Source organism: Ailuropoda melanoleuca, chromosome 8, assembly GCF_002007445.2.
Source record: "Ailuropoda melanoleuca isolate Jingjing chromosome 8, ASM200744v2, whole genome shotgun sequence".
In the NCBI taxonomy this organism is placed as follows: Eukaryota; Metazoa; Chordata; class Mammalia; order Carnivora; family Ursidae; genus Ailuropoda; species Ailuropoda melanoleuca.
In genome coordinates this window covers 59883060-59907685 of record NC_048225.1, presented here as the reverse complement: position 1 = coordinate 59907685, position 24626 = coordinate 59883060, and the positions used below count along the sequence as shown (strand labels likewise).

Sequence of the window (24626 nt, the reverse complement as noted above, 5' to 3'; positions counted from 1 at the left end):
GAAGCAGGAGCCCTCCTTCCATCCCATCTTCCCCAGAACGGACCTCAGCTGTCCCAGGTTGGCACTAACTCCGCCTTCTCTCCTGGATGGACTCACGACCACCCGCATGCTCCCCACACGTCAGAACCAGGCACGTGACCCAAACCGGCCCCACGAGGCGCAGTCCTGGGGCTTCTGCCGGACCTTTGAGAAAGAGACTCTCTCTCTGCAGGGGCTGTCCGGCAGGTGGGATCGAGAGCTGCTGACGGCCATCTACGTCACCACATGGGGAGACTTCCTGAGAATAAGGCTAAAGCAGGACCAAGCCACAGACTAAGGCCGGTTTTTAATGACATTGTGAGGTCTCCTGGACCTAGATACTGGACTTTTTTTTTTTTTAAGATTTTTTTTTCTTTTTTATTTATTTGACAGAGATAGAGACAGCCAGCGAGAGAGGGAACACTAGCAGGGGGAGTGGGAGAGGAAGAAGCAGGCTCACAGCGGAGGAGCCTGATGTGGGGCTCGATCCCAGAACGCCGGGATCACACCCTGAGCCGAAGGCAGACGCCCAACCGCTGTGCCACCCAGGCGCCCCTAGATACTGGACTTGAAACCCCAGACGCATCAAGTTGTGTGGCCTAATAACCTCCCACCTTTACTTATTTTTTTAGAATTTAAGTGGTTTTGAGTTGTCTCTACCACTTTAAGACGTCTCAGAGTTTACTGAATTCTGCTCCCAGAACCTTAACATATGTTCACATGTAATCACACAGCTTGAAACACTGGTAAAAAAAAAAAAACAAAAACAAAAGAAAACAAAACAAAAAAACCAATGGAAGAAAATAACAACAACAAAACCCTCTGAACCTGGAGACATTTCGGTTTCCTTCCTTCTGAACATTTAAGAAGCAAAGTCTATTCAACTAACACTTCACCCAGATAAGCTTTCAGTCTACGTGACCTCTGCCGTTTTTCAATGTATCTTCATCTACATTTCCATCTGCAGCATGCTTAAGGACACAATCGGTAAGCAATTGATAAAAGCTAGCTGTTACTACATGTCCAGCACTATGCTAAGGACGACACGCGTGATATCATTCCCTCCTCAGAACCAGCCAGGAAACCGCAAGAGTTACTCTCTCCATTTTACAGAGGAAGAAGCAGAGGTTACGTGACTTGCCTAAGACCTCAAAGCTCATGAGTAGCTCAGCTTGCATTACAGGTGGAACATCTGGGTGGAGGGCCTGCGCTCCTAATCACAAGAAGACGCCGTCTTCTGTTTAATAGAGTTCTTTTGGCAACGTTACTTACCAACGAGCAGCTTCTCAAAAGCAATGCACAGAATTTCCCGCATACTAGATGTGTCTCTATCATCAGTGTTAACCCAGTAAACACAGAAATAGGGCAGGTTTCAGTGCACACTAATGGCGGTGCTTAATAGAAAGGAACAAGATCCACTTCCAGATTTTGGAAATTCCTAAATGGGGGTGTGTGTCTGAAGATTACCAGGTACCTACATTGTGCCAGATACTGTGATAGGGACTTAACTTTTGTGATTGGATTTGGACTTCACACAGTTACCATTGTACAGATAAAGAAACTGAAGTTCAGAGAAATTAAGCAGCTAGCTTGTTGAATGAAGTTCAAAGACCTGTTAAGCGGTTAGGTCAGTAATTGAACCAAGGTGCTTCTAGACCGACAGCCTATCTTCTTTCCCCATCTTATATCACCAGGTGCAAAGAGGGGGACTTAGGTAGAGAGGTACAGGGAAGGTGGTTATCTAAGGTTAAAACAGGATATTCTCTCTCAACAAAAGCAGCTCTGAGCCTAGAATTTGTCCAAAACATTTATCCCAAAAAGGAGTCTGGCTTGCTCTGGCCAATGGCATTATGGGCCCTGAAATAAAAACAGGAACAATGTAGGAAGACATTACATGGGCTCCCTCTTATGACCTGTCAGGAGAAAAGAAACACATAATCTAAGGGTTCCATCTGGGTCTGTGAAATGCATTCCTTTGATATGGGGACAGTGGCCTACTGGACAGCGGACTTCATCCCAGTACATGGTCATTACCTTTGCTCTCACAGAGGACATACTGGGTCCCTTCACATCTTGTCTGATCCTTTCCCCCCTACTGCCTCCCTTTCCATCCTTGTCAGCAGCTTGAGGGAGGATAAAGCCCTAGAGCCAAAACTGGGTGGTTTGGGCATGGCTGAAATTTGCAGCCACAGCAAAACATGATAACTTGGTATTAACAGATCATTGCGTCTCTAGTGCACAGATGCTTCTGGCGCCCAGTGGCTGCCAGGCTTGGGGTTGACCAGATGGCCTGAGTCCACATTAGGCTAGCTTTCTCTGCTCTGAGTTTAGAACAGTATGGATCCCCACCCCCTTCAGAATTTGGTGTATCACACTCACCTCTGCTTTTCTCTGCTTCTCCTCCTGATCTCTCTGTTCCTTCTCCATGCCAACCAGCTTGAGCTTCAACTCAGACACTTCAGTCATCAGATCGAGCTTCTGGGTCTCAAGAGATGTGCGGCTTAGCAGCTCCTGCAAGCAAAACCAGATCTCAAAATCACAGCCCCCATGGCAACAAGGGCAACTGTAGCTCCATCCAGAGTGCAGAAGGCAATCTCTAAGCTGTACACTGGACAACAGAGTTGAGACTGCTGCATGTGGGCCACGGGTCTAGTAGGGACGGACCTGGGCTGCTCCTGGGTCACTCAGGGAGAGCACAGCCCCTGCCACTACCCATTGTGTTCTGAAAAACGATGGGAACTATAGCTCTCAAAGACACGTTTGCCTCTAGAAACCGTTATTTCCAAGTATAGAGAAATGGACAGTTTTGTTCAAAGACCTAAATTTCTCCACCTCTATATTTAAGGCAAACCAGCAGGTCCTCTCAACTAAAACAAACAAACAAATCAAGCTTACATTAACAATATATTTTTCAAAACCAAGGATTCCAAATCACCCCCCGGGCTGAACGTTCAGCCCACGTCCTCAACAAATTTCATTGTAAGGTTTCATGACAATGAGCCTAGAAGGGAGCTAGAGCATAGAGCAGATATTCAATGAGTATTTATTGAATGATTAGAATCTTATCTATGTGATATGGACTTTTCCTAGCCTATGTGCTATGGAGCTTTCTGAGCCACTAGGGGATTAAGTAGGAAGATTGTCCTTTCCTTACTGTAAGGCTGGACCAGGGGAGGTTTTAAGTCCTGCCATCACTAGAACAGTAATAGACAACAACCTGCCATTAACACATATACTTAATAAGCATAAATAAGACAAAAAACAAAGGTGAGAGACAAAATACCTGCTGGGAACTACTAGGGATTACAAAGGTCCTCAAAAACCACGAGCATTCCCAAAGTCCAGGGGCAACACTTCCCCACTGGCAAAAGGCAATGGTCCATGAGCTCCCAAATCTGGGCACGTGGTAGACACTGGCTATGCAGTTCCCAGCAAAGAGACTGTAATATGGGGATTCGGAGACTCCAACCAAATGAGCAGCCAGAAAAGATACACTATCCCGTCACAGGACAAACATTCTCTATTCTCTTGGGCAGCCCAACCCGAGTACCAGAATGGTGATCAACAGCTATGATTTCACGTACTCTGAACTGTCCTCAGACCATAAACCAAACCACACAGGACCAAGATTTTAACTGGGAAAGGCCCTCAAAGCCAAGCTACAAGCTATCCACCTGCTAATCTGAGGGGACGAGTATCTAGACATTCAGCAGAAATGAGCTCCCTGAGCAGGGGAAGAAGAGGCCGGCTCTTCCTGCTTCAGCTCGACTCGAAGCCAGCGCATAGGACAGAGGCAGCAACGCTCAAAGCATGAACGGCAGGTGACTGGGTCCTGAGGAGGCTGCCAGGTAAATGTGTGTAAAGCTGGAGGGGGAAGGACAGCAGACACACAGATTCAGTGAGAGCCTGCTCTGCGCCAGACCCCGCTGGGTACTTTGCATACATGCTCTCAAAAAACCTTCCTCGTGATCTGACAGTAAATATTATCCTAATTTAACAGAGGAGCAACCAGGCCCAGAGACTGGCCTGTCTTGGCCAAAGACACATGCCACTCAACAACAGCCGAGTCAGTTTCCAAACCAAAGTCTGTTGCACTCCAAAACTCATTTCTGTCTAACGTATCATTGTTTCCCAAACAAAGGAAGAAGTCCAAGAATTTTAAGAGAAATAATAAAATACATGCTGAAAAAAGCCAATCAACAAATATTCACTGTGTCAAGGAAATTGTCAAGATTTTTTTTTTTTAAGATTTTATTTATCCACTTGAGAGAGAGAGAGCACGAGCGGGGTGAGGGGCAGAGGGAGAAGGAGACTCCCCGCTGAGCAGGGACCCCCCCCCACCATGTGGGGCTTGATCCTGGAACTCCAGGATCATGACCTGAGCTGAAGGCAAACACTTCACTGACTGAGCCACCCACGCACCCCGCAAACTGTCAAGATTTTGTTGAGCACACACTTTCTACCAGGGCCTGGCGCTAAGGCTACCTTAAGATGCACTCCTCCCTGACACTAGCTACTCACTCCCGCCTCCCCCTCCTCCACCCTCCCCTCCCCCTCTGCCACCTCTTTCTGTTTCTCCCTCCATCCTTTCATATACCTGCTTTGTTCCAAAAATGATTTGAGGCAGTATGAAAAATCGACAATTTCAGTTAAGATGTAAAATCGTAAAATTAAAGCAGGTAGGAAAAGAAGTTAAAGCCAGAGCCACGGCTGGTATGAATCGCCTACCCGAAGGTTCTGAGGACTGCTAAAGGTGGACCACACTGCACACGTGAGCTTTCCAGCCACCAACGCGAAGGCAGTGTAGAGCAATTCTACAAATCATGGTCCACGACACAACTGCTCTGGAGCACTGACAACTGAGAAAATATTCTTCCGTGAGACTTTAATCATTTACTCAACAAACACGTTTTTAAATATCTACCAGATGTCAAGGCCTAGGGATATGACCATTGGAAACACAGCCCACTGAGTGCTTGCGTGTTTTAAGATGTAGTTTGTCTACTCACTACATTCATGACACTGCGTTGGTTCAAAAAAGCCTCAGAATGTATCTCTCTTGAAAATTTAAGAACCTACTCTATTTCCGCTCTTGCCAAAATCCCTCTAGCTGTTTTAATTGGTCACACCCATGTTCCAGCTGACGAGGCTAATAATCTAATTGGTCGTACTAAAGCCTCAATAGCCCCTCCCGTTGGTCATGTCGATGTTCCAAACGGTCACACTAACATACCACGCGGGCATTCCAGTTATTAGTGATCATATTCCAGCTATTCTATTAGCATATGTCTCTACCTTTCATCATCATCACCCCTCATCCTTGTCGTAAGTACTGTCCTACTCCCTGAATTCAAAATCAGCATTCCACACGCTCATCCCCATCCAGCCCCACTTGCTGTCTCCAGGCCCGCATGGCCTCCAGGCACTATTATGTGCTACATCCCCCGTCATGTGTGTCCTAAGAGGGTTTAACTACCCTGCATTTTCAACTGTTCCTTCTCCTTCCAGCACAAACTGATCCTGACTTTGACATCCTTTGACTGACTGTTCCCAGTCACCTCCAGCAGAGTCCACTCTGCTCCAACAATCCAACTTCCTGGACGACTTTCTTCCTGCTTCCAGACCACTCCTGTCCTTACTGACCACCTGCGTCTGCCCTCCTCTTCTAAGGCAGAGCCATTCAGTTGTAGCAACTTCTCCCAGACATCCAGAACCCAAGAGCTTTTGTCAGCTTTTGTCCAGAACCCTCAGGGCTTTTATCTCTTGATCAACAGTTTCACTACCTAGTTTGGGCACATTCCATTTCCTCAGTAACTTTGACATCCTTGTTAGTCTGCCCATATCCACTCTGGCTTCAGATTTCTTGACCACAATGCCAATGGGCTTTGCTTCCACTTTGCCTCAACTTCTCAGTGGGATGGTCACCACTTGGCCCTCACCTTTGTCCAGAATGCGTTCACTCTGCTTCTAAAATCTTCAGCTCTGAAATGGTCTCCTCTGGCCACAGTCCTTTGACCCTTAAACTTTCTCAATTAGTGACTTAAATAATCTTTAATTTCTTCTTCTGTGGCCACTAGTTTATCAACTACCATTTAGTAATATTTGCCTCCTTACCCATTTCATACCTCGAGGTCATTTCAACTGTATCACATCTGCACCAGGAAATCCCTCACCCAGCTCATCCCTGCCCCCAGACTGGAAGTGCACTTGCTTTGCCAGAGCCCAGTCCATGCCAAACCTCAGAGCCTTTTGTCTGTTTCTAGTCCCTATGGCCTGAAAACTGCTGCTACACGACACTTAATGATGCCAACTGGTTTCCATACAAATTTATGCTATCTAATTACAGCTGAACTTCCAATACCGCCGCACCCTTGCATTCATCCCTGGTTGGCTCCTTTTAGAGATTGCTCCCAACCTTCCCCATGCTTCTCCAGCCATAAGCCCCTCTATTTGTCCCTCTTCTCCTCAAATAACCTCTCCTGTTTAGTGAAAAGATATTTAAAAATAATCTGATCATTCGTTGAATTTACATCTTCTCTATTTCAAAGTTTCCCAGAATCATCTCTCATTCAAATCTCTTACATCCGTGTCTTAGAGCAAGCAAGCCCACATCTCATGTTGGGTTCTTTCCCCTTTAAGAACCACGCTGAAGCCCAGTAAGTTTCCAGGTTGCACATAAAAAGCGTATGTTCAAGGACCCAATGATTCTAGAGTTTGCCCTGGAATTGCCCCATCTGACCCACCTTCCTGTTGCTGACTACCTCTCGTTCTCTACACTTCATGCCATCCCCACACAGCTTGACGTCCAGGCTTTCAAGTTACCTCCCCAGTCAGTCATTAGCATTTGGCTGTGATCTCCGAATTCTGGTCCGGTTTCTCCCTCCGAAGGACGCCTACTCACCTGGTCCTAGGCTCTCCCTCACCTCTGTCCTGCCTGTGAGGAAGTTCCTGCCCGCTCTGCACTACACTAGGGTAGGACCATTAATCATCCACTCTGACAGGCATTTAATCTCTTTCACCATCAGCTCCCATTCCTCAGGCTATAAACATGATCAAATTTCTGACATTCATAAGAACTTCCCCTCTTGACCTTGCCTTCCCCTGAAGCAACCGCCATCAACTCTCTTCTGCTCTCGCAGGGCAAACGCATGCTCTGGGTGCTGGTATGAATGTGCTCTTTCTTCATCCCCACCCTCACCCCTTCACAGCCAAGCTCTAAAACAGTAATGTACCCTTGCTGCCTCTTCTTCCTCACTTTCCCGTCACTTCTCCACCAGACGTCTGCATGCCTGCAACCCAGCTTCTGCCTTCACCAGGTAGGGCACCGAAATAGTTCTGGTTCTAGGGACCAGTGTCCGAACTTTCAGATGTGACCTGTGTTTCTCAACTTTCAACCACGTACCCTTCATCCACTGATCAGTCTAGATGCTACTTTCCACCTCATCCTTGCGGTTTTCCTGATCTTTCTTTTTCTCCTCCGTCTCCTTTGCCAGCTGCTTTTACTCAGTCTGTGCCTTAAGAGAAAGGTTGTTGGCTCCCTAGCTCTCATGCTGAAGCCTGGGGTCCTCTCTGGATCCAGCCTTTCTGTCTGGGGCACCAAGGCAAGGCTCGGTCCCCACTCGGATGCACAGGGTGGATCCGGCTGGGAATCTCTTGGAATCATGCAGCTACAGTGATGCAGGGAGAGGTGAAGTGTGGGGAGGCAGGGGCTGGAGATAAGGGGGACAGGTTTCACCAGCTGCATGAGCTCCTGCTCTCCCAACTGTTTTAAGGTTGCCTGTGGAGAGCACAAAGGAAGCGGAGGGGTGGTATGGAAGGCAGGAGACTTTTGTCCTATGAAGCATCATAAAACTAGGTCACGAAACTTTAAGAAAAAACCCCCAATGAACAAAATTATCACTCACCCCTCTTGCTTCACCACTACCAGTAACCTCCTCCAGAAGGGCAAATACATCTCCTTTCCTGGAGATGGAAAAAAAACTTACATCTCCAAGAGAACCGTCATTTCCTTTTTCCAAAGCTCAGTTTGAGACTGGAGCTGATAAAAAGAAGTGGCCTTTCCATTTGTTCTCTCCTTAAAGGGCCACATCTTGAAGCAATTACTTCCATCTTTAAGTGTGGAACACGACCCAGGGAGTTACTGACCAATGACAGAGGACTGGAGCCAGACTGGCAATCTGAAACCAGAATGAAAGATCGGGCCATGGAAAGACATGAAGAGAAAAATGCATCCCTTTGCCCTTTGAAGTAAGAGGCCTAGGCCATGCCAGAAAGCTGCTTTCCTGAGTAACACTGCAGAGAGGTGCCTGTAGTCAACCTGGGTTCGAGTCCAGACTCAGTCCCCACTAATGAAACCATCTCTCTGAGCCTCAGAATCCTTATCCTGTGAACAGAGGGTAAAGCACCCACTTCACGCGGTGGTACAGAGATGCGACATCAAAGATCAACTTGAAAAAAGCAGTTATTTCTGCCTCAGAAATCTCCCAGGGGGGAGGGTTAGGGGATAACTAGAAAATCCCTGTTTTCTTCACTCGTGACTCAAGTGTCTTACCTCCTGAGACAGACTTGTGCTCCCACAGGATCGTGTACAGAGCTCTGTTTAATATTCTTTGTGAGACAGAAATCTCTCCTTAGAGGCGTTCTGGGAAATTTACTATCCAGGTGCTGACGACACATGAAGTTCACATGCCTGGACCCACTGTCCTTCACTCAACTCAAGGGCCCCAAATCCCCACGCTCAATGTCTTCAAACTGGTGATCTGTGAGATAGTTCTGTTTTAACGAAATGGAAATAACCATCCTCCAGCTCTTAAGAGGTGGGGAATGTAGAGCGCACATGGTTGTCTGCCTTCTCCACACATAAGAGCACAGGTTTGACGATTCTCCCACCTCAACGGTAAGAGGTGAGTCTATGGAAAGTCATGTCCACTGACTGCAAATCCCTGAAATCTGTCTCTTCACACCTCACCTAAAGGGCAGCCAAAACAATGAGGCTGCCTAACACCTAGGGCTCCAGGTCAGGTGGGAGGACTGAAATCGAGGCTGGTGTCCTGCAACATGACCCCAAAGCAGGGGTGTGTCCTCACAAGGAGGTTTCATCCTTTCTTCCCCCCCAAGTGGCTCCCCTAGCCTGTCTACTTTTTGACAGTGCTCATCTGGGCTGCTCGTGACACTGACTGCATCTGTAAATGGCGTCTCTGGACGGTGCTCCATCTCGCTGCCAGCTCTGGGTAAAGTCCATTAACCTCTAAGTAGCATCGGCTTCTTCCTTGAAGTCGTCATCCTCTGGAGAACGGTCAGAGGCTGAGGAGCGTGGTGGGGAGGACTCCAATGGACTCTAGAGGCCACTTCAGAAAAGCCACCAGGGACCTCAGTGCATCCACAGGCCACGGAGAACCCACCCTGTGACACAGAGTTTGTTGCCAGTCTGAGCTAGGTATGATAGGGAGGCCACTGCTCCATGTCTGAGTTCCTGGGGTGCTAATTCTGGAGAGCCCAGAGCACAGCCCTCAGAGACAGTGCTAGGCAATGCCTTGACCTGCTCAGGAAACAGAAGGCAAAGGTCAGCCCCTAGGCCCAGACTACCCAGACCTGGGAAAACGAACCCAGGCTGTGGCCTCTGGAAGACCCATTTATAGATTTTCTGGAAAATGACTCTTTCTAATGGAGAAGGTTCCCTGGGAAATCCACACCTGTTCAGTGAGTCCGAGACCATACCTGAGTAGGTGCTTCCAGAGGCAGTCCCCAAAGATGCTCACAGCTGCCCCCTTGCCACCCTGAATCTTGCAGAGGGCTGCAGACAAAGATTTTTGCCCTCAAATGGGTCCATCGTCTATGTGCTGCTCGTGTGGACCAGCGCACGCTGATGCTATTTGGTCCTGCTTTGCCTGTCTAACCCCAAGGTCTTCATGCTCCCTCATTCTGGAGACCAGATGGATTAATGCATAGAAAAAAACAGATGGGAATCGAGAGATCAGCATTCAGCAGGGGCAGGTGGAGGGGTGTGCGGCTCATGAGTTGGGTGAGGTGCTAACTCCCGCCCGTCTTGGGCTCCTGGAAGGAGGCGGGCAGAGCAGCTGTGGGGAGACATGGCTCAGTGGAGTTGCTGGAGCCCATGTAAGTAAGCACAGAGCTGGGCTATGCTGGTCGCCTTCGGGTTTCCGTAAGTCCTACAGGTGCTCCTGCCACCAGGGGAGGGGCCGAGTCTAGAGCGGGGCTTGCAGGTTAGAGGTCTGCGGGCCAGGACTCACCTGCAGGTAAGAGTGCTGTGGTTTACACAGTAGTCTGTTTTCCCATTTAAATTAGTCGCCAGTATTTTTAAAATAGAAAGACTTATGTTTAAATCTGGATTTCCAGCCTCTTGTGAAAAATGAGAACATCTAACAGCACTGGGCCTACGTGGACAGTCCGCTCAAGGCGAGCAGCGGCTGCCTCCTGCAGACAAGGCTACTCCGAGCCGGTGGAGTGCTACCAGGACCAGAGGCCCCAAGGGCGTCAGAGTCCCCAAGGGCGACAGTGTCAGTAGGCAGTTTGGTGAGAAAGGACCTTGTTCAGAGCCCCTCGGGCCTTGGAGCAAGAGGCTGGGCTTGGCTCAGGACAGGAACAGTCTCTGAGGGCGGGCAAAAAGAGGCAATTGTTTGCCTCCCTTCTCTGCCTCAGGGCTGGGAGTCCTCCCTGTTCCAATCACCAGAAGCCAAGAGCCCCATAGTCCAGGATCTCCCCGCAGACAAGCAAGTCCGTGCGTGCCCCCAGTTCCCAGGACACATGCGAACGCAGTCCTAGCTGTCCACCGCACCGCCTCAGCACTGTGGGACAAGAGTTAAGTGCCTTTTCAGACAGCATCAAGCACATCTAAGGGAAGGGTCAGCATGTGCTGACCAGAATGTTCAACCCGGGATTTGGAGTGGGGAACCCAAACATCTCCAGCTCAGGTACCAGCAAGCACAGCAGACACACGAGTGGGAGCTGAGACCCAAATGGGTCCTATGACCAGAACCCAGAATGTGCCAAAAGTGAGTACTCCACACTCCCTTCATGTTATCCTTGAAAGATGGAAAGAACACAGGGAAAGTAATGAGCATAAAAATAACTTGGTTTAGGGGCGCCTGGGTGGCTCAGATGGTTAAGTGTCCAACTCTTGATTTCAGCTCAGGTCATGATCTCAGGGTCCTGAGATTGAGCCCCATGTTGGGCTCCACACTGGGCGTGAAGCCTGCTTAAGATTCTCTCTCCTCCCCCTCTGCCCCTCCCACTGCATTCGTTGTGCTCTCTCTCTCCCGCCCCAAACAAGTAAATAAGTAAAATCTTTAAAAAGATATATAACTTGAGGGAGTCTGGGTGGCTCCGTCGGTTAAGCGTCTGCCTTCAGCTCAGGTCATGATCCCAGCATCCTGGGATCGAGCCCCACATCCGGCACCTTGCTCAGTGGGGAGTCAACTTCTCCTTCTCCCTCTGCCCCTCCCCCGATTGTGTGTGTGTGTGTGTGTGTGTGTGTGTGTGTGTGTGCGCGCGCACTCTCTCTCTCTCTCTCAAGTAAGTAAATAAAATCTTTAAACATATATTAGCTTGGCTAAGTTCAGGAAGATCTCTGAACCTGAGACGTGACACCTGAGGCCTACCGCACTCCGAATCCTACCAAGCCACATCTACCTCTGTGCCTGGAACCTCACCCGTAACACAAAACAGATTTAAACACACAAGAAATAAAAGGTATCTGAGCTTAAGACTTTTTCAAAAGTCGAAAACCCAGTCTGTGGGCTGACGCTTAGAAGGACAAGACGGCTTGCCCAGCTGTCCAACATCGGACTCCCTGGCACAGAGAAGCTGACAGGGGGGCAGAGCCCGGAAGAGGAGCCAGGGCGGGCGGTCAGGTGGCTCAGGCACCCCTTGCAGCCAACTTCGACCCCTGACTACGGGGCTACCCACCAGGCACTGCCTTCCGGAAACATCAACCCTCTGACATTTTCCCGACACACTTACCTCCCACATTCAGATCTTCTGGGTCTCTGGGGTTTCGTAACATTCCATGGCCTTCCTCCCTCATCGCCACCTCAAAGCCACACCCTGTTCAGCCTTGAAAATACAGTCTAGGGGGCTCTCCCATCACTCTTTGTGAAAATGCTTTCCCACCGTTCAAGATCTTTCCATCAGGCTATTCTCTTTCCTGGTCTTCAAAAGAAAGATTCTGCTTGAAAAAATAAACTCAATTCCTACTGAGACTCAGATTTTCAGGGAATAGGATGAGCAAGAGAAATGCACGCAATTTAAATAGGAAAATCAAATGGAGCCAAGAATGTGGTAACTTATTAATCAGAGATGAAAAGAAAGCAAACGAGAGAGCAAACAACTTCTGAGCTGTTGGAACTAGTTTTTTTTCCTTAAGATATCTGCATAGAAATACTGACTTAAAAAAAAAAAGTTCTTCAAATGCACTCAAAACTAAGAAATATTTGGGAACCAAAACATTTATCCTAAGACCGAAGGTCAAACTCAAGGCTTGTGTTCATTACCATTCTACCAAGAAACAATTTGAATGCTGATCATGACAATAAAAAAGGTTAGAGCTTTGGGGGAAAGACCAATAAAAAAGGTTAGAGCTTTGGGGGAAAGACGTAAGCCGTAAGCCGTTACCTGATTGAGCCCATTTGTGTTCAGGGACTGTCGTTCCTTAAGTATTAGTGAACACCTCCTCCGTGCCACGCACTACAGCAGAAGTTACAAAGCATAAACCGTGATGAAGGTTATGTGTCTATTTCCCAAAATAACTGAAAATGCAAGGAGGATTCAAGGACATTAGGCTGATCATCTTGATAGATCTCACAAGATTTCTAATCAGCTTCTCCACAGACTCTGCAAAGACTGAATCAAAATTCAACACCCCATCCTTTACAATAGGGTAAAACTGGTCAAGAGTAGAATGATTATCACACTTTACCCTAAAAAAAAAAAAAGCTTCTAAGTGAGAGTAAGAAAACTATGCAGCAAGATTTAAAAATGGAGAAAACGTCCCTCTGATGGGAAGCCTAACAAAATCAGAGGACTAACTGGATCCACGGTGGGAGCAGCTCTGTGAATTATATGCACACCTGATACCAACGAGGACCAAAGGCAAACAAGGCACTGAAGAGATTTATTTGAATGGTACGAGAACAGCTAAGTTTTTCATTTCGACAACCATTAAATTACACTGAGATAGTCTTTATGAATAAACTCTATCAAAGAAGACTACACAGAGTGGGGAGGGCAAGAGTGAGATGGGAAAGAGGCGCGAAGAGAAGCTGACTGACTTTCTAACACCCCAGATGCCCTGGAGCTCCTGGCTGGAGAAGAGAAGGGTGACTTTGAACCTGAACCCTGGAGAAAGTGCCACCCGGGATCTGTCTAACCTGCCCAACAGGTTATTCCTCTCAGGCCAGTCCTGCCTGCCCTCTCCTCCCTGCAACTCAGTTGGGGCTGGTTTCACCTGCTGTATAAACACCACACTGAGCGGCCCAGCCCACCTCCAGGCAGGAGGAGGAAGGAAGCAGTGAGCGCCGTGACCTGGACGCAGAGCGGGACTGTAATACACGAGCTGCTTTAGAACCCGCGGGCCTTCGCCAGTGCGCAGGCGCCCCCCCTTTACCTGTTGGAGCATCTCTTCAGCGGCATTGAGTTTCACCTGGTGTCCTTCCAGACACAGTTCCAGGTCCCGAATCTTCTCTCCTTGGGCTTCCACTTGGTCTGTGAGGACACTCACCTGTTCCAAGAAATAAAGCAATGGTGGAGGAGCAGAGAAGGCTCACCGGGACCTGTGAAACCACGCTGCCGATCCTTCCAGAGAGATGGCTTTTCTTTTTGGCAGGCGGCGGGTGGGGGGAGCGAGGGTCCTGGATGAGGAAAACTCCAGCTGCCTTCCTACCTTGCCACTGCCTAACTGACGCTGCGGCGTTTCCCTGCCCTGGACGCGCTGGAGAGAGAAACACCCAGCGGTCAGGAGCGCTGCCTCTGGGCTGGCCTCCTGCTTTGCAGTCCTCTCGCAGAGCTGGCTCGGGCAGTCGGGACCTCCAGGCATATCTGGGCTGGCTGGCCGGGGCTCCTGCCACTTCGCCTGGAAGAGCAGTCCAAACTCCTGGGAAACTAACCAATGACCTTCCCTCTCTCATCAGGGTGTAAGGACTGCTCACCTATCAGGGGAGGCTTCTGAAGCAATTAAGGAATGTGGGATGTAAAGGGCATGTATTAGCGCTGACAAAACTTGGCTCGGGGAAGGTGTTTGTGCCTCACAGGCCAAAACATGACTCCAAGTCATAACACATACCAGCCACACGGCCCATACAGCAGGCAGGGAAGACCTCTACCTAAAAGTCATGGAGAGATCTGTTGGAATTCATAAAAAATCCATTTATAGAAAGTCATTTAAATTATGCCCTCAATACATACTGAGAGGATTTTCATAGGCTGATATCATAGCAAAATGCCCCCAGATCCTCCTTTTTATTAAAAAGGAGCCTCAGAGCAGGAAGACGAAGAAAGAATAAGTGGCCTCCCCAAACAGAGACATCAAGATCCTTTAGACACTTTGGGTTTTTAACCAATGGTGGAGTCATGGCCATTCACATACAGATTATCCCAGTGATTTCTCAGTCTGTAATGGAATGATGGCCGGAGCGTGAAGGAGTTAGTGTGAATTCACTTCTGAGTGTTTAAATACTATCAGTCATAAAGCTCCCTTTACAAAAGAAAAAAATCTCAATTAATACCGCTACTTTAAGCTTTCCATTTTTATATTCCCACATGCTTAAAGAATGATTGGAACATATTCCTGGAGTTGGTATGTAGAGTGCTAATATTCCACTTAGAGTCCCCCAAACAGGTGGCTTCGGTCAATTAGGCCCATCTTAACCCTCTGTGGTGGTGGTTTCAGTCCTCGTGACCCAACACCACCAGCAGTCCTGGCCTTCTAGAGCTATCAAGCCCATCTACAAAGGGGTAGGATGGCGGGGTGGGGGGGCAGGTAGCCTTTCAAAGCTCCCTGGATTCCAGAGTTTCTGTTTGGAAAGATGTGTGAGCGTTAATCTGATTATGGGGATTAACACATATCGTCTGCACCACCCCTCACGCTGGGGGTACCTGGAGGAATAATCCCAGGTCTCCTGCACTCCCTAGCCTGCAGCCCGGCTGTGCATAACACTCAGGACACACAGGGCTAAAACGTCCTTACGAAATTGAATACTCACTAGAAGGACCGTGGAGAGGCCCAGAAAATTGGGACAAATGTATGACGATCCTAGAATGTGACCTTTATTTAATAAAAGCAAATATTTTTTAGTCCCTACTACACGCTAGGCATAATTTTAGGCACTGGAGGGAATACAGAAGTGGTAAAAAAAAAAAAAAAAAAAAGAGAGGGGGTGAGAAGCCTTACCTTAAAAAATTACATTCTCATGAAGATAGAAAAGATTTTGGTTTTAGTATATATGCTGTCGAAGTGAGCACGGAAGATCTGGGGTTTGTTTTTAACTTAGTCTGTGAACAAGTATTTTGTTATGTGTGACTTGCCTTTCTCTTCTACGAGTAGACCAAGTGCTTCAATTAATTCACTCTGGCCGAGCTGCCTTGTAAGTTAAGGAAGAGGCTCTCCCGTGTTGAGGGGCTAACTAGCTCCGTGGGGCCGCCACAAAACAGAGTGATCACCTCAGAGCGGCTCCAAAAGTCTGTTCACAAGCTCGTGGAGTAGAAACCACTAGGATCCACTTCTGACTTCTGTGAGAAGCAGCTTTCCAATTGTCTTAGGACTGCTGCAATAAGGATTATTCAAGGATTCAGAATTTTTTAAAAAAACTGTGACTGTCAAAGAGAACATCACCACATAGGACTTCTTTATTTAATTCCTTTAAACAGGAGTGTTCGTTCAGCCATGAAGGTTCCTGGTTCAAAAGTTTGCGAGATCACCCTGTTTGCTGCAAAATTTTAAACTGGACACTCTGACTAGTCGTGTCATTGGGATAGACTTTCAAATTACACATCCCTGAGGATACGTGTGATATCATGTGCTATATAATCCGGCCCTCCTACCTGTCTGAAGGCAGCTCCCCACCAGACTTCTTCCAAGTCGGAAACTCCAGCCACACAGACCCGTGCTGGCTTCTTCCTCCACACCAGGCACACTCCTCGCTCGGGGTATGTGCTGGACTACCCCCTCTGCCTGGAATGTGCTTCTCCAGGCATCTGCGGGGCGCCCTCCCTCGCTTCCTTCAGGACTCCCCCTCTCATCTCAGGGAGGTCTCCTCTGATGACACAGTCCTTACTTTGCCTTATTTTTCTCCATAGTATTTATCACTGCCAGAAACATTTTATGTACTGGTTTATTGTACACACACACACACACACACGCACACACGCACGCACACACACACGCACGTACAAACACACAAACGCACGCACACACACACACACACACACGCACACACACACACGCTCTGTAAGAACAGGGAGTTAGTTCATTTTCATCACCATTACAACCCTAGCACCTAAAACCAGTGTCTGCCGAGTTGTGGGCACTCAAATCTTTTTTAATGAGCAGATTATGGAGGAAAAAAATCCCCAAAGATGCAAAATTATATAATTGTATGCTTGGTCTGAGTTTAATTTTTTTTTTAAAATAGGGTCAGGACAGGGGGAAAAAAAAGTCTAGAAAGAAAGGTCAAAATGTTAAACTCTGTTTGACTGGATTTCCAAAGTTCCTAAAATAATCATTTATTACTGTTACATTCATAAAACGAAGTAAAAAGGTAAAGTAGGACAAAAACCAAACATATGGCAGCCTCTTCGTTCCAGCGCTCTAAACTAAAGCCAGTCTGTGGAGGGTTCCAGAACCCTACCCGCCCGCTCTTCTGTTTTGCTACCAGTCCAGTCTACCACCATTCAAAAGCTTTTTCATGAGCCAGGATTGGAATAGTCATCTTCTTATTCTCCAAATCAACAATCACAGTGTCTGATACATACCAGACAGCGAACAAACGCTCGTTTACGCATCTGAGAGCTAACATAGCCAAGCAACCCCATCACAGCGACAAGCCTCACAGAAGGAGGCTCAACGCTATGTCCTGCCAAGGAACATGAGTTTTCAGAACAGAAAATGTTCCTCTATCTTTCTCCATAAAAAGTTTTGGTGTTCCTCTCTTAGAAGCAAGAGAGCCATCGAAGACTCGTTAGCCCATGTTACCAGCTGCAGGGCATTTGGCCTTAAAGGGATCAGTCTGGATCCAGCTCCAGATGATTTGGGCCGGATCCAGTTAGCATCCACCCTACATCCATATCACTCACGGCTGTTTTATTAGAGACAGGAAGACACATCTTATCTCCCTTACAAGGCTCTGGGCTCCTAAAGGACAGGGCCTCATTCATCAGCCTGGCCACAGAGCTTCCAGTGTATGGAAGAAGTGGGTACTCAGCAGTACAAGATGAATAAATGAATGCATTCACAGCCCCAAGGCCAAGTCCAGTCAAGCTGTGGCTTCAGTTACTTTCTGCTTTGTTTCAAGAAGAGTCTTTTTAAAAACATACACTTTTGGAACAGAATAAATCCAACAGAAAAAACCTCTCGTGCTTCCCTCCCACTTAGGGTACGTACAGAGTTGGAGTTAACAGGATAAGCTGTTTCCCACGAATATGGACCCACCTGTAAAATGAGGGACTCCTTATCTCCTTCTAGACGTGCCAAGCGTTCCTGGTACGTTTCATTACTAGCAGCACCTTGGTGATTTACTTGGGACTAAAAGGGGGAAAAAACAAAGCACACACTTAAAAGGCTGGAAAACATCTTACCAACTTCTAAATGAAGTATGCAATTTGTGAGGACAGTTTCGCTGGTTGCATGTGCAAAACCACCCACCTAAACAGGAAACCACAGGATTTCAAAACTACTACGAGGAGGACCATTGATAGGTGTGCCCTGAAAGCTGGCCAAACCACCCCCTGGATGACCTCACCCTTGGCCGGGAGGGCCTCGATGGAACTCCAGACCCAGCGGTGCTCGACTTGACTGGGCACGTCGGGTCCGGTGTAGGTGGAGGCACAGCCTGCCAGGGGCACTAACGGCAATGAGTCTACTCTTTGAGGGGCCAGGGAACTCTGTGGGAACCAGTCCCGCACAAATCTCAGTCTCTCCTAACTCTCACGTGAGGGTTCTGCAGAGCCAAGGCACCCCTCACAGCACGGAGGCCCGTCTTCAGTGCCGCAGGGAGCACGGAGGCTGGGGGACACCAGCCGCAAGGCCCTTCATCCAGTCACACGTCCCTTCCAGGAGTGGCCAATCCCTCCCCTCTACTAGGACTCCGGCAGCCAGGCTGGCACCCCGTGTGCTTGCTTCTCTCAGCTCTAACACTGCAGGGAAAGGTGGACCACCGGAGACCCCAAGTGACAGTCAGAGGGACCTCAAAGAGCTAACAGGAAACAGAGTATCCAGAAACCGGAAAACAGAGGAGAGGGAGAAGCTGTGAGTTGGCAGATGGGAGGCAGAATTTATAAAATGCCTTCAGCAAGAGACAGGAGGCTGCAGGCACTTTTTGGGTGTGTCTGACCTGGTTGGAGGCAGGGAGGAGGGAGAGAGGTGGCTGCTAATGGCACTGAATTGGCCCAATGCCATCAACACTCCCTTCCTTCATGCTTAATGGAAGGCCGAGACCCAGAGGCCCAGAGTAGGCCATTCAGGGGGTTGGCAGCCTGAAAAAGCAGATCTTATTGCTAAATGGTAAGTGACAATCACCATAATCTGGGCTGGTCCAGAGGGCTAAATGAGGGAGGGCTATGCGGCAGTATCCTCCATTCCGAAGGCAAGTTACGGCTGTGCAAAGGAGTGGGTCAGAGAGGAACCCAGGCACAGAGGCCCGGAGTGGCCCCCTTCTCCTGAGCCTGTTTCCCACCTTCTGACCTTCAGAATGGGCTTGCCAACACCTCCTCCATGAAGAAGGGGCACCTCCTTCCTTCCTTTGTCCTACCCCTTCCCCAGGGCACACCAGGTAAGGGCAGGGGACAGAGCCAGGCCCACTCCTGGGACAGAAACAGGGACCGCATTCAAGCCCTGGAGTGTCACTTGTGAGAAAAGCACCTGCCTTTGAAAGTGCAGGGGGAGGCCAGCCCGGGGGCCGGTTCCCAGGGCAGCTGTGCCAGGCACAGGCTCTAGGCTGGCCAGGCCACAGTGCCCACCGCCACACCACTGCCCTTGGCTCCCAGTCTGCATCTTGTTCACTGTTATGGAAGCTCCTTCATACCACAGACAAAGGGCCTTCACAATCACAAACGACTTCTTTGTGTGGATGGCAGTTTATTGTCGTGACGTTAATTCTGCTTCTCACATGGTCAAACTCTGGCGAGTACGCAAGGATGTAATTATAACCCATGTTTTCTCCGAACCTCAAAAGACGGAAAGTAATTGCTACCAGCAGGTCAAGTGCTTCTCTGTGGAACAACTCACACGCTGGTGAGGAAAGGACCCCCGCCCCCACGGGCAGCTGTGCGTGTCCGGCCCCAGGACCACAGTCAGCACGTGTGAGGGGCCGCCCGGCACGGCGCGCTGCCCCTTCTCCGCAGGAGGTCAAGGACAGGCTCCAGCAGGCCAGCGCGCCACTGTGCCTCAGGCCACCGAGCGCAGTACACTCCTCACCTTTACAGGGCTATCCATACAATCACCCAGAGACACGGCTATTTTTACCAACCGACCCCAAACCAAGCTGATGTCGTAAGTTCAGTTAACACACAAAATGTGTGCCGCAGAGTCTGTTAACAGATGCTAGCCGTGGGTTAAAAAGAAAAAAAATCTGGATCCACTCTAGCAGCCAATGGAAAAAGCAAAACACAGTGAATTACAAGATGCATTGATGAGTCCGGTGAATAAACTCAAACTGCCTGTCTAGGAGAAATGACTCTTCCTACAGAAAGGAGAAACGTCCAAGTTTTCACAGAGAGACTCAGTGCAGTGGGGGAAACATCCAGCATCTGTGATGCTGTCCTCCCAGGACACAGAGCCCAGCGGAACTCACTGCTTTCTGGGGCTACCCTCTAGGTCAAAGGTTAATGGATCCCATGGGTCAGAGGCAAAAGAAATTCAATGCCGACCAATCCCAAGTGGCCCAAGCGAAGTCCTGTAGGTAACACAGCAAGCACTTACGTCCTGCCCAACACGGCCACGTGCTGTTGAGAGCACTTTACCCGCCTTAACTCTTTTAATGCTTCCCATAATCCTGTGAGAGAAGTACTATTTTGCAGATAAAGGAACCGAGGCACAAAGTGTATGAACAAGGCATAAATGGATGTTTTGCCTAAGTGACTCTGCAGTAAATTAGTAAGTTTTCTGTTACGGCTTAATTGAGGAGATCAAGTCCAAGTTTTGTTTTATATATTGGAATTGTATGAAAATTCACTTAAAGTAAGGGTTGAAAACACTGAACCTGTGTCCATTAATAAGGGAGTGGCTAAATAAACCCCAGTATATCCACGCTATGGAACATCTGTGGCATTTCCAACCATCAGGCAGACACTTATGAACCATCACAAAAATAGAAGACATGTTGGATAGTGAGAATAGCAAGATCCAAAGAACTGTACAAACAATACCATAGGGCTCCATGGGCATAAGACACATGCATGAAAATAAATGGACCCAGTGCCTGGAAGGCCACACAGCAACCCTAACAGTGCTCTCTTCTGGGGAAGTGTCTGGGCTATGGAAAGCTGGGGGTGGGAGGTTCGGTCAAGGTGGGCTTTTATTTCAACCATAACCATTTTTATAAGAAGCTCAAGTATTTTCTTGAATAAATAAAATACATTTTAAAATCTAGAAGCACTGTTTGAGTACCTACAATGATGGCTCCTGGTACTTCTTTCCTCCCACAGCAGCCTTGAAGGACACACCCTCTCCCGCCAGGCACGCTGGTCCATAGGACGGTATGCTCCTGGCAGAAAGGCACCTCCCTTGCCCCAAATCACTGTTCGAGAGTAACAGCACACTCCCTTCACGTTCAGTCTACCAAAATCACCACTGTTCGCTAGCAAGCTTTCGAGAGGTATTAAACAGCAGTGAAACAGAGACAGTGTCCTGAACACAAGTCTGCAGTATCACCCTCCCCTGCTTTTCCTGACACGCTGAGCCAGGTCTTCGCAATCTAGGTAAGATAGATACCTTGAAAACTGCAGTCCCGTAGAAAGGCACAGACCAGGATAAAACACCATCTCCACTGAGCACAGAGCCAAGAAGAGGATTATTTTAGAATTATCTTGTTGAATGCCAATACTCATCAGCCAAAGGTGAGGAATTTCATTAGGGCAGAAAAGGCAGGTGGTTATGAAAATGTCATTCCGATTACTCAGAAACATGTTTGAAGAGAGTTGAGACCCAGCTCGGTTTTGTCCTACTTTAAAGAGAGCTTGTTTGTCCAAGGGTATACCGGTTTCCCTCATTCTAACAGTGAAACCGCAATAGAAGCTCAGATCAATTTGGAGATTGTACGTCTGGATCCCCGAGTGGCTCAGGTCTGGGAGTCTCTGAAATGCTTGCCCACATTCTCTAGGAGGTAAATCAACAATAGAGTAGCTGCCTAGCTCTCCATGCGTGAGGTCAGACTGAGAGACCCATGCTGGAATTGCACCAAAGGAAACAGGTCGAATTCTGACGGGTGCTACGTGCTGAATTTCTATTCCTCCACACTCCAGCATGGCAGGTGAATTTAAATGAGCTCTGCCCTCTTCTACTCTTTCAAGGATGCTCATCCCGTTGAGGAGCAAAAATGACCTCTTATTTATACTCAACTAGTGAGGTTATCCCCAAGGCTAGACCTGTCTAATAGATTACCGATGTATTAGGCGGGATATACATCTATTTGATGTTCTCTTCTGTTTTGATGGCTATTTCTACAGATGGGACAGAAGAAAATGGATCTTCTCATTCAAATGTTCTATGGTCAGATCTGTTCCTCAATCTATAACCAAGGTCAGTTACCTGATACATTGTGTGGGGCCAAGGAATCTGTGTATTCTATGGAGGCGGAATGGAAACTACAGATGGGCATTTCCATGTCCTCTTGCATCTTGACCAAAGAATGCCACAGTGGAACATGCTCCCTCTCTTGTACCACAGAACGGAAGAGAGGTGGAGGTCTTCTTGCACGTATGTTGTCAATAACCGGGAAACTTCAGCCTAGATTACTGAAGCCAAACCACCTTTGCCTTTCTCAAAGGTTTGCTCTCAAGAGTCTGGGAAATCCATGCTCTAAAGCCCAGAACTCTCGAAGGCATATAGAAGACCCAGTCCATAACGGTCAGATCAAGGTCTTCCTGAGGCCTTGACAGTGATGTTTCTGAAAGTCCTCAAGAACAGAGAAAACACAGCACCTTGACTCTTGCAAGGTTAATGGATTTCTAGAAGACCCCAAATGCTATTGCTGCCAGGGCTGAGCAAGCCTAACACACAGCTCCAACAATCAACGGTCTAAGGTGGGGCTATTTTCTAAGCTATTCTTAAGTGGAGAAGAGAGGCTCTAGGATGATGTAGCAGCTATGCAGGGTGTTCTGTGGTTGGGGTCACAGAGCTGATCATGAGAGCTAATCAGCCTTAGTGATTAGGAGAGCAGGGAGGGGATGGAGAGAAAACTGTGTGTGTCCAGGAAGGAGAGCACTGGCCAGGAAGATTCCAGCATGGGTAGTCTCTACAGAAACACAAGTCTGGGGCCAAACAAGGAGACTAGCCTAATCTAGACTGAGTCCTGCCTTCACCTCTCCCACAGGTCAGTGAATAAGGTGTTTACTCTTGATAAGCTCCTCATACAGTGAGAGCTGAATGCCAGGAGACACAAGAAATAAAGTAGGCCTTCCATATCTTGGCGGGGGGCAGGGCACAGCATTTTAATTAGGAATGAGATTATCCAGGGACATTTAAGACCTAAAAAAGAACTACCATTAGTTGTAAAAACAAAACAAACAAACCCTTCCAGACTAGTCAATTTTCCCCTTGCTTTCTCGCTCAGAGGGGGGAAATGAAGATCAAAACAGAGAATTCTTCTACACCCTACATTCTCCTGTCTGTCCAACCAGAACAGGCTGGGTCATCAGCTTTACTGTAACCATATTGCACAAGTGAGGGCTGCCACCTTCTTAGAGATATTCTCACCCCTCCCAGCCACCTGATGCAAGTGTGAATGGTCGCATCCTTCCTCAGAAATTTTAAACTTGGGAATAGAAAATGGTAGTGGTTGTGCTGGAAGGTTCTCAGGTTTGTCAGTAGCCATATCCTCATTCATGTGCATGAAGAAGATTTGCACAGGAGTCAGCTAAGAAGCCAACATGCATGGGAACACAAACAAAAGCCAAGAGACTGGTGGTATTCTCATCTCTGGCTGGTGTGGTCTAAAGGCAACAATATATTTCTGCCTTCCTGTTGGTTCCCTCTTAACCTGCACCGGTTCAAACCGAGTTTCTGTTGCTTGCAGTCAAAAGTCCTGGCCAACGCATTTGTCTCAAAGGGTGATAAATCAACTTACCTAATTTACTCCTTTGGAAACAAGAAAGAATTCCTGCTATTTGGGGAAAATACTAAGTTACAAAGAAATTCTGCCTACTGTTGACTTCTTGAACTGGCAGTTGAAGAAAGAATGGTCAGTTCTGAGCCAACTAGAGTTAAAACCAGGATCCTCATTGAGGGCCAACAGGGATCTACTCTGTGGCACAGAGCGTGTCTGTGTGGGATGTACTGGGATAAAAATGGCAACCAGACTTCTTCATGTGTGAAAGGGAGGATTTCCTATCCATCATCTGTTGGTCTCCATGATTTCCCATGTAGAGCAAGAAGGTTAAGGCAGGGAATGTTACAAGATGCAACAGCCATGGGTATCCACTGCGCACGCGTGGTGGGGGATGGATGGGGGGGAGATAAAAATAAGTGAAAACACAACAATAAACAGGAAGATAAAGTAGGGCTAAGAGAATGAATGGGAAACGAATAAATGAAGGGTGATAAGAACATGAAACCACCTAACCACCACTTAAGAAGTTATGTTGAAAGACTCGTCCTACACAGCTCAACAGATGTGAAGTCTGGGAGCTGGGAGGCCAGGCGCTGTGGGTCCCCTGTACCCACCCTTTGCCCACCTGGAATTCAAGGAAGGGGATCCCTGGACAGTTTGCTGTGGGGCTTCCATGTGCATATACAGAATTCCTACAGCTCCCTCCTACACAGGCAGGACCTCTGCAAAATGGCAGCTAGGAATGGCTAGGAGGCAGGGTTGCACTAACCATGTGTGATCTCATTTCGGGTCTTCCCCTCATTTCAGGTCTTCCCAGCCTTTAAATGGAGAAAGTTCTACCTCACAGAGCAATCAATGAAGACGGTCAGTTAGGTCACTAAACACAAAAAGAATACAAGTGCAGAATGTTCTTTATAGAGGGATTGCTCTAGTATTTCCAGGTCTTGAATGATCGTGGAAATATGGAAATCATTTAAACGGCATTGTTTAAGCTAAAAGACCAAAGTACAGTTAGAAGCAGTTCCTCCCTTGTACTGACAGTTTTAATTAACTCATTCTTTTTGTGCAAGAGAACAGAAAGGCAATGTTTTTGATCAGGACACCTATGGAACCTCT

General features: G+C 47.9%; 1 protein-coding gene across 6 annotated transcripts in view; it reads right to left on the bottom strand.

Moving 5' to 3' along the window:
• Positions 1-24626, bottom strand: part of PPFIBP2 (PPFIA binding protein 2) — a 141227-nt gene that overhangs the window by 45016 nt on the left and 71585 nt on the right. For 4 of the 6 annotated variants that reach the window (XM_034666506.1, XM_034666502.1, XM_034666503.1 and 1 more), the window contains 3 exons: positions 17678-17770; positions 13640-13753; positions 2398-2529 (listed from right to left, as the gene is read on the bottom strand). In XM_034666506.1, the coding sequence (XP_034522397.1) occupies positions 2398-2529; positions 13640-13753; positions 17678-17770 (339 nt within the window). Of the gene's footprint in view, positions 1-2397; positions 2530-5790; positions 11185-13639; positions 13754-13915; positions 14700-17677; positions 17771-24626 lie in introns of those variants that run through there. The other 2 variants (XM_034666504.1, XM_019796348.2) reach the window with 2 other exon arrangements.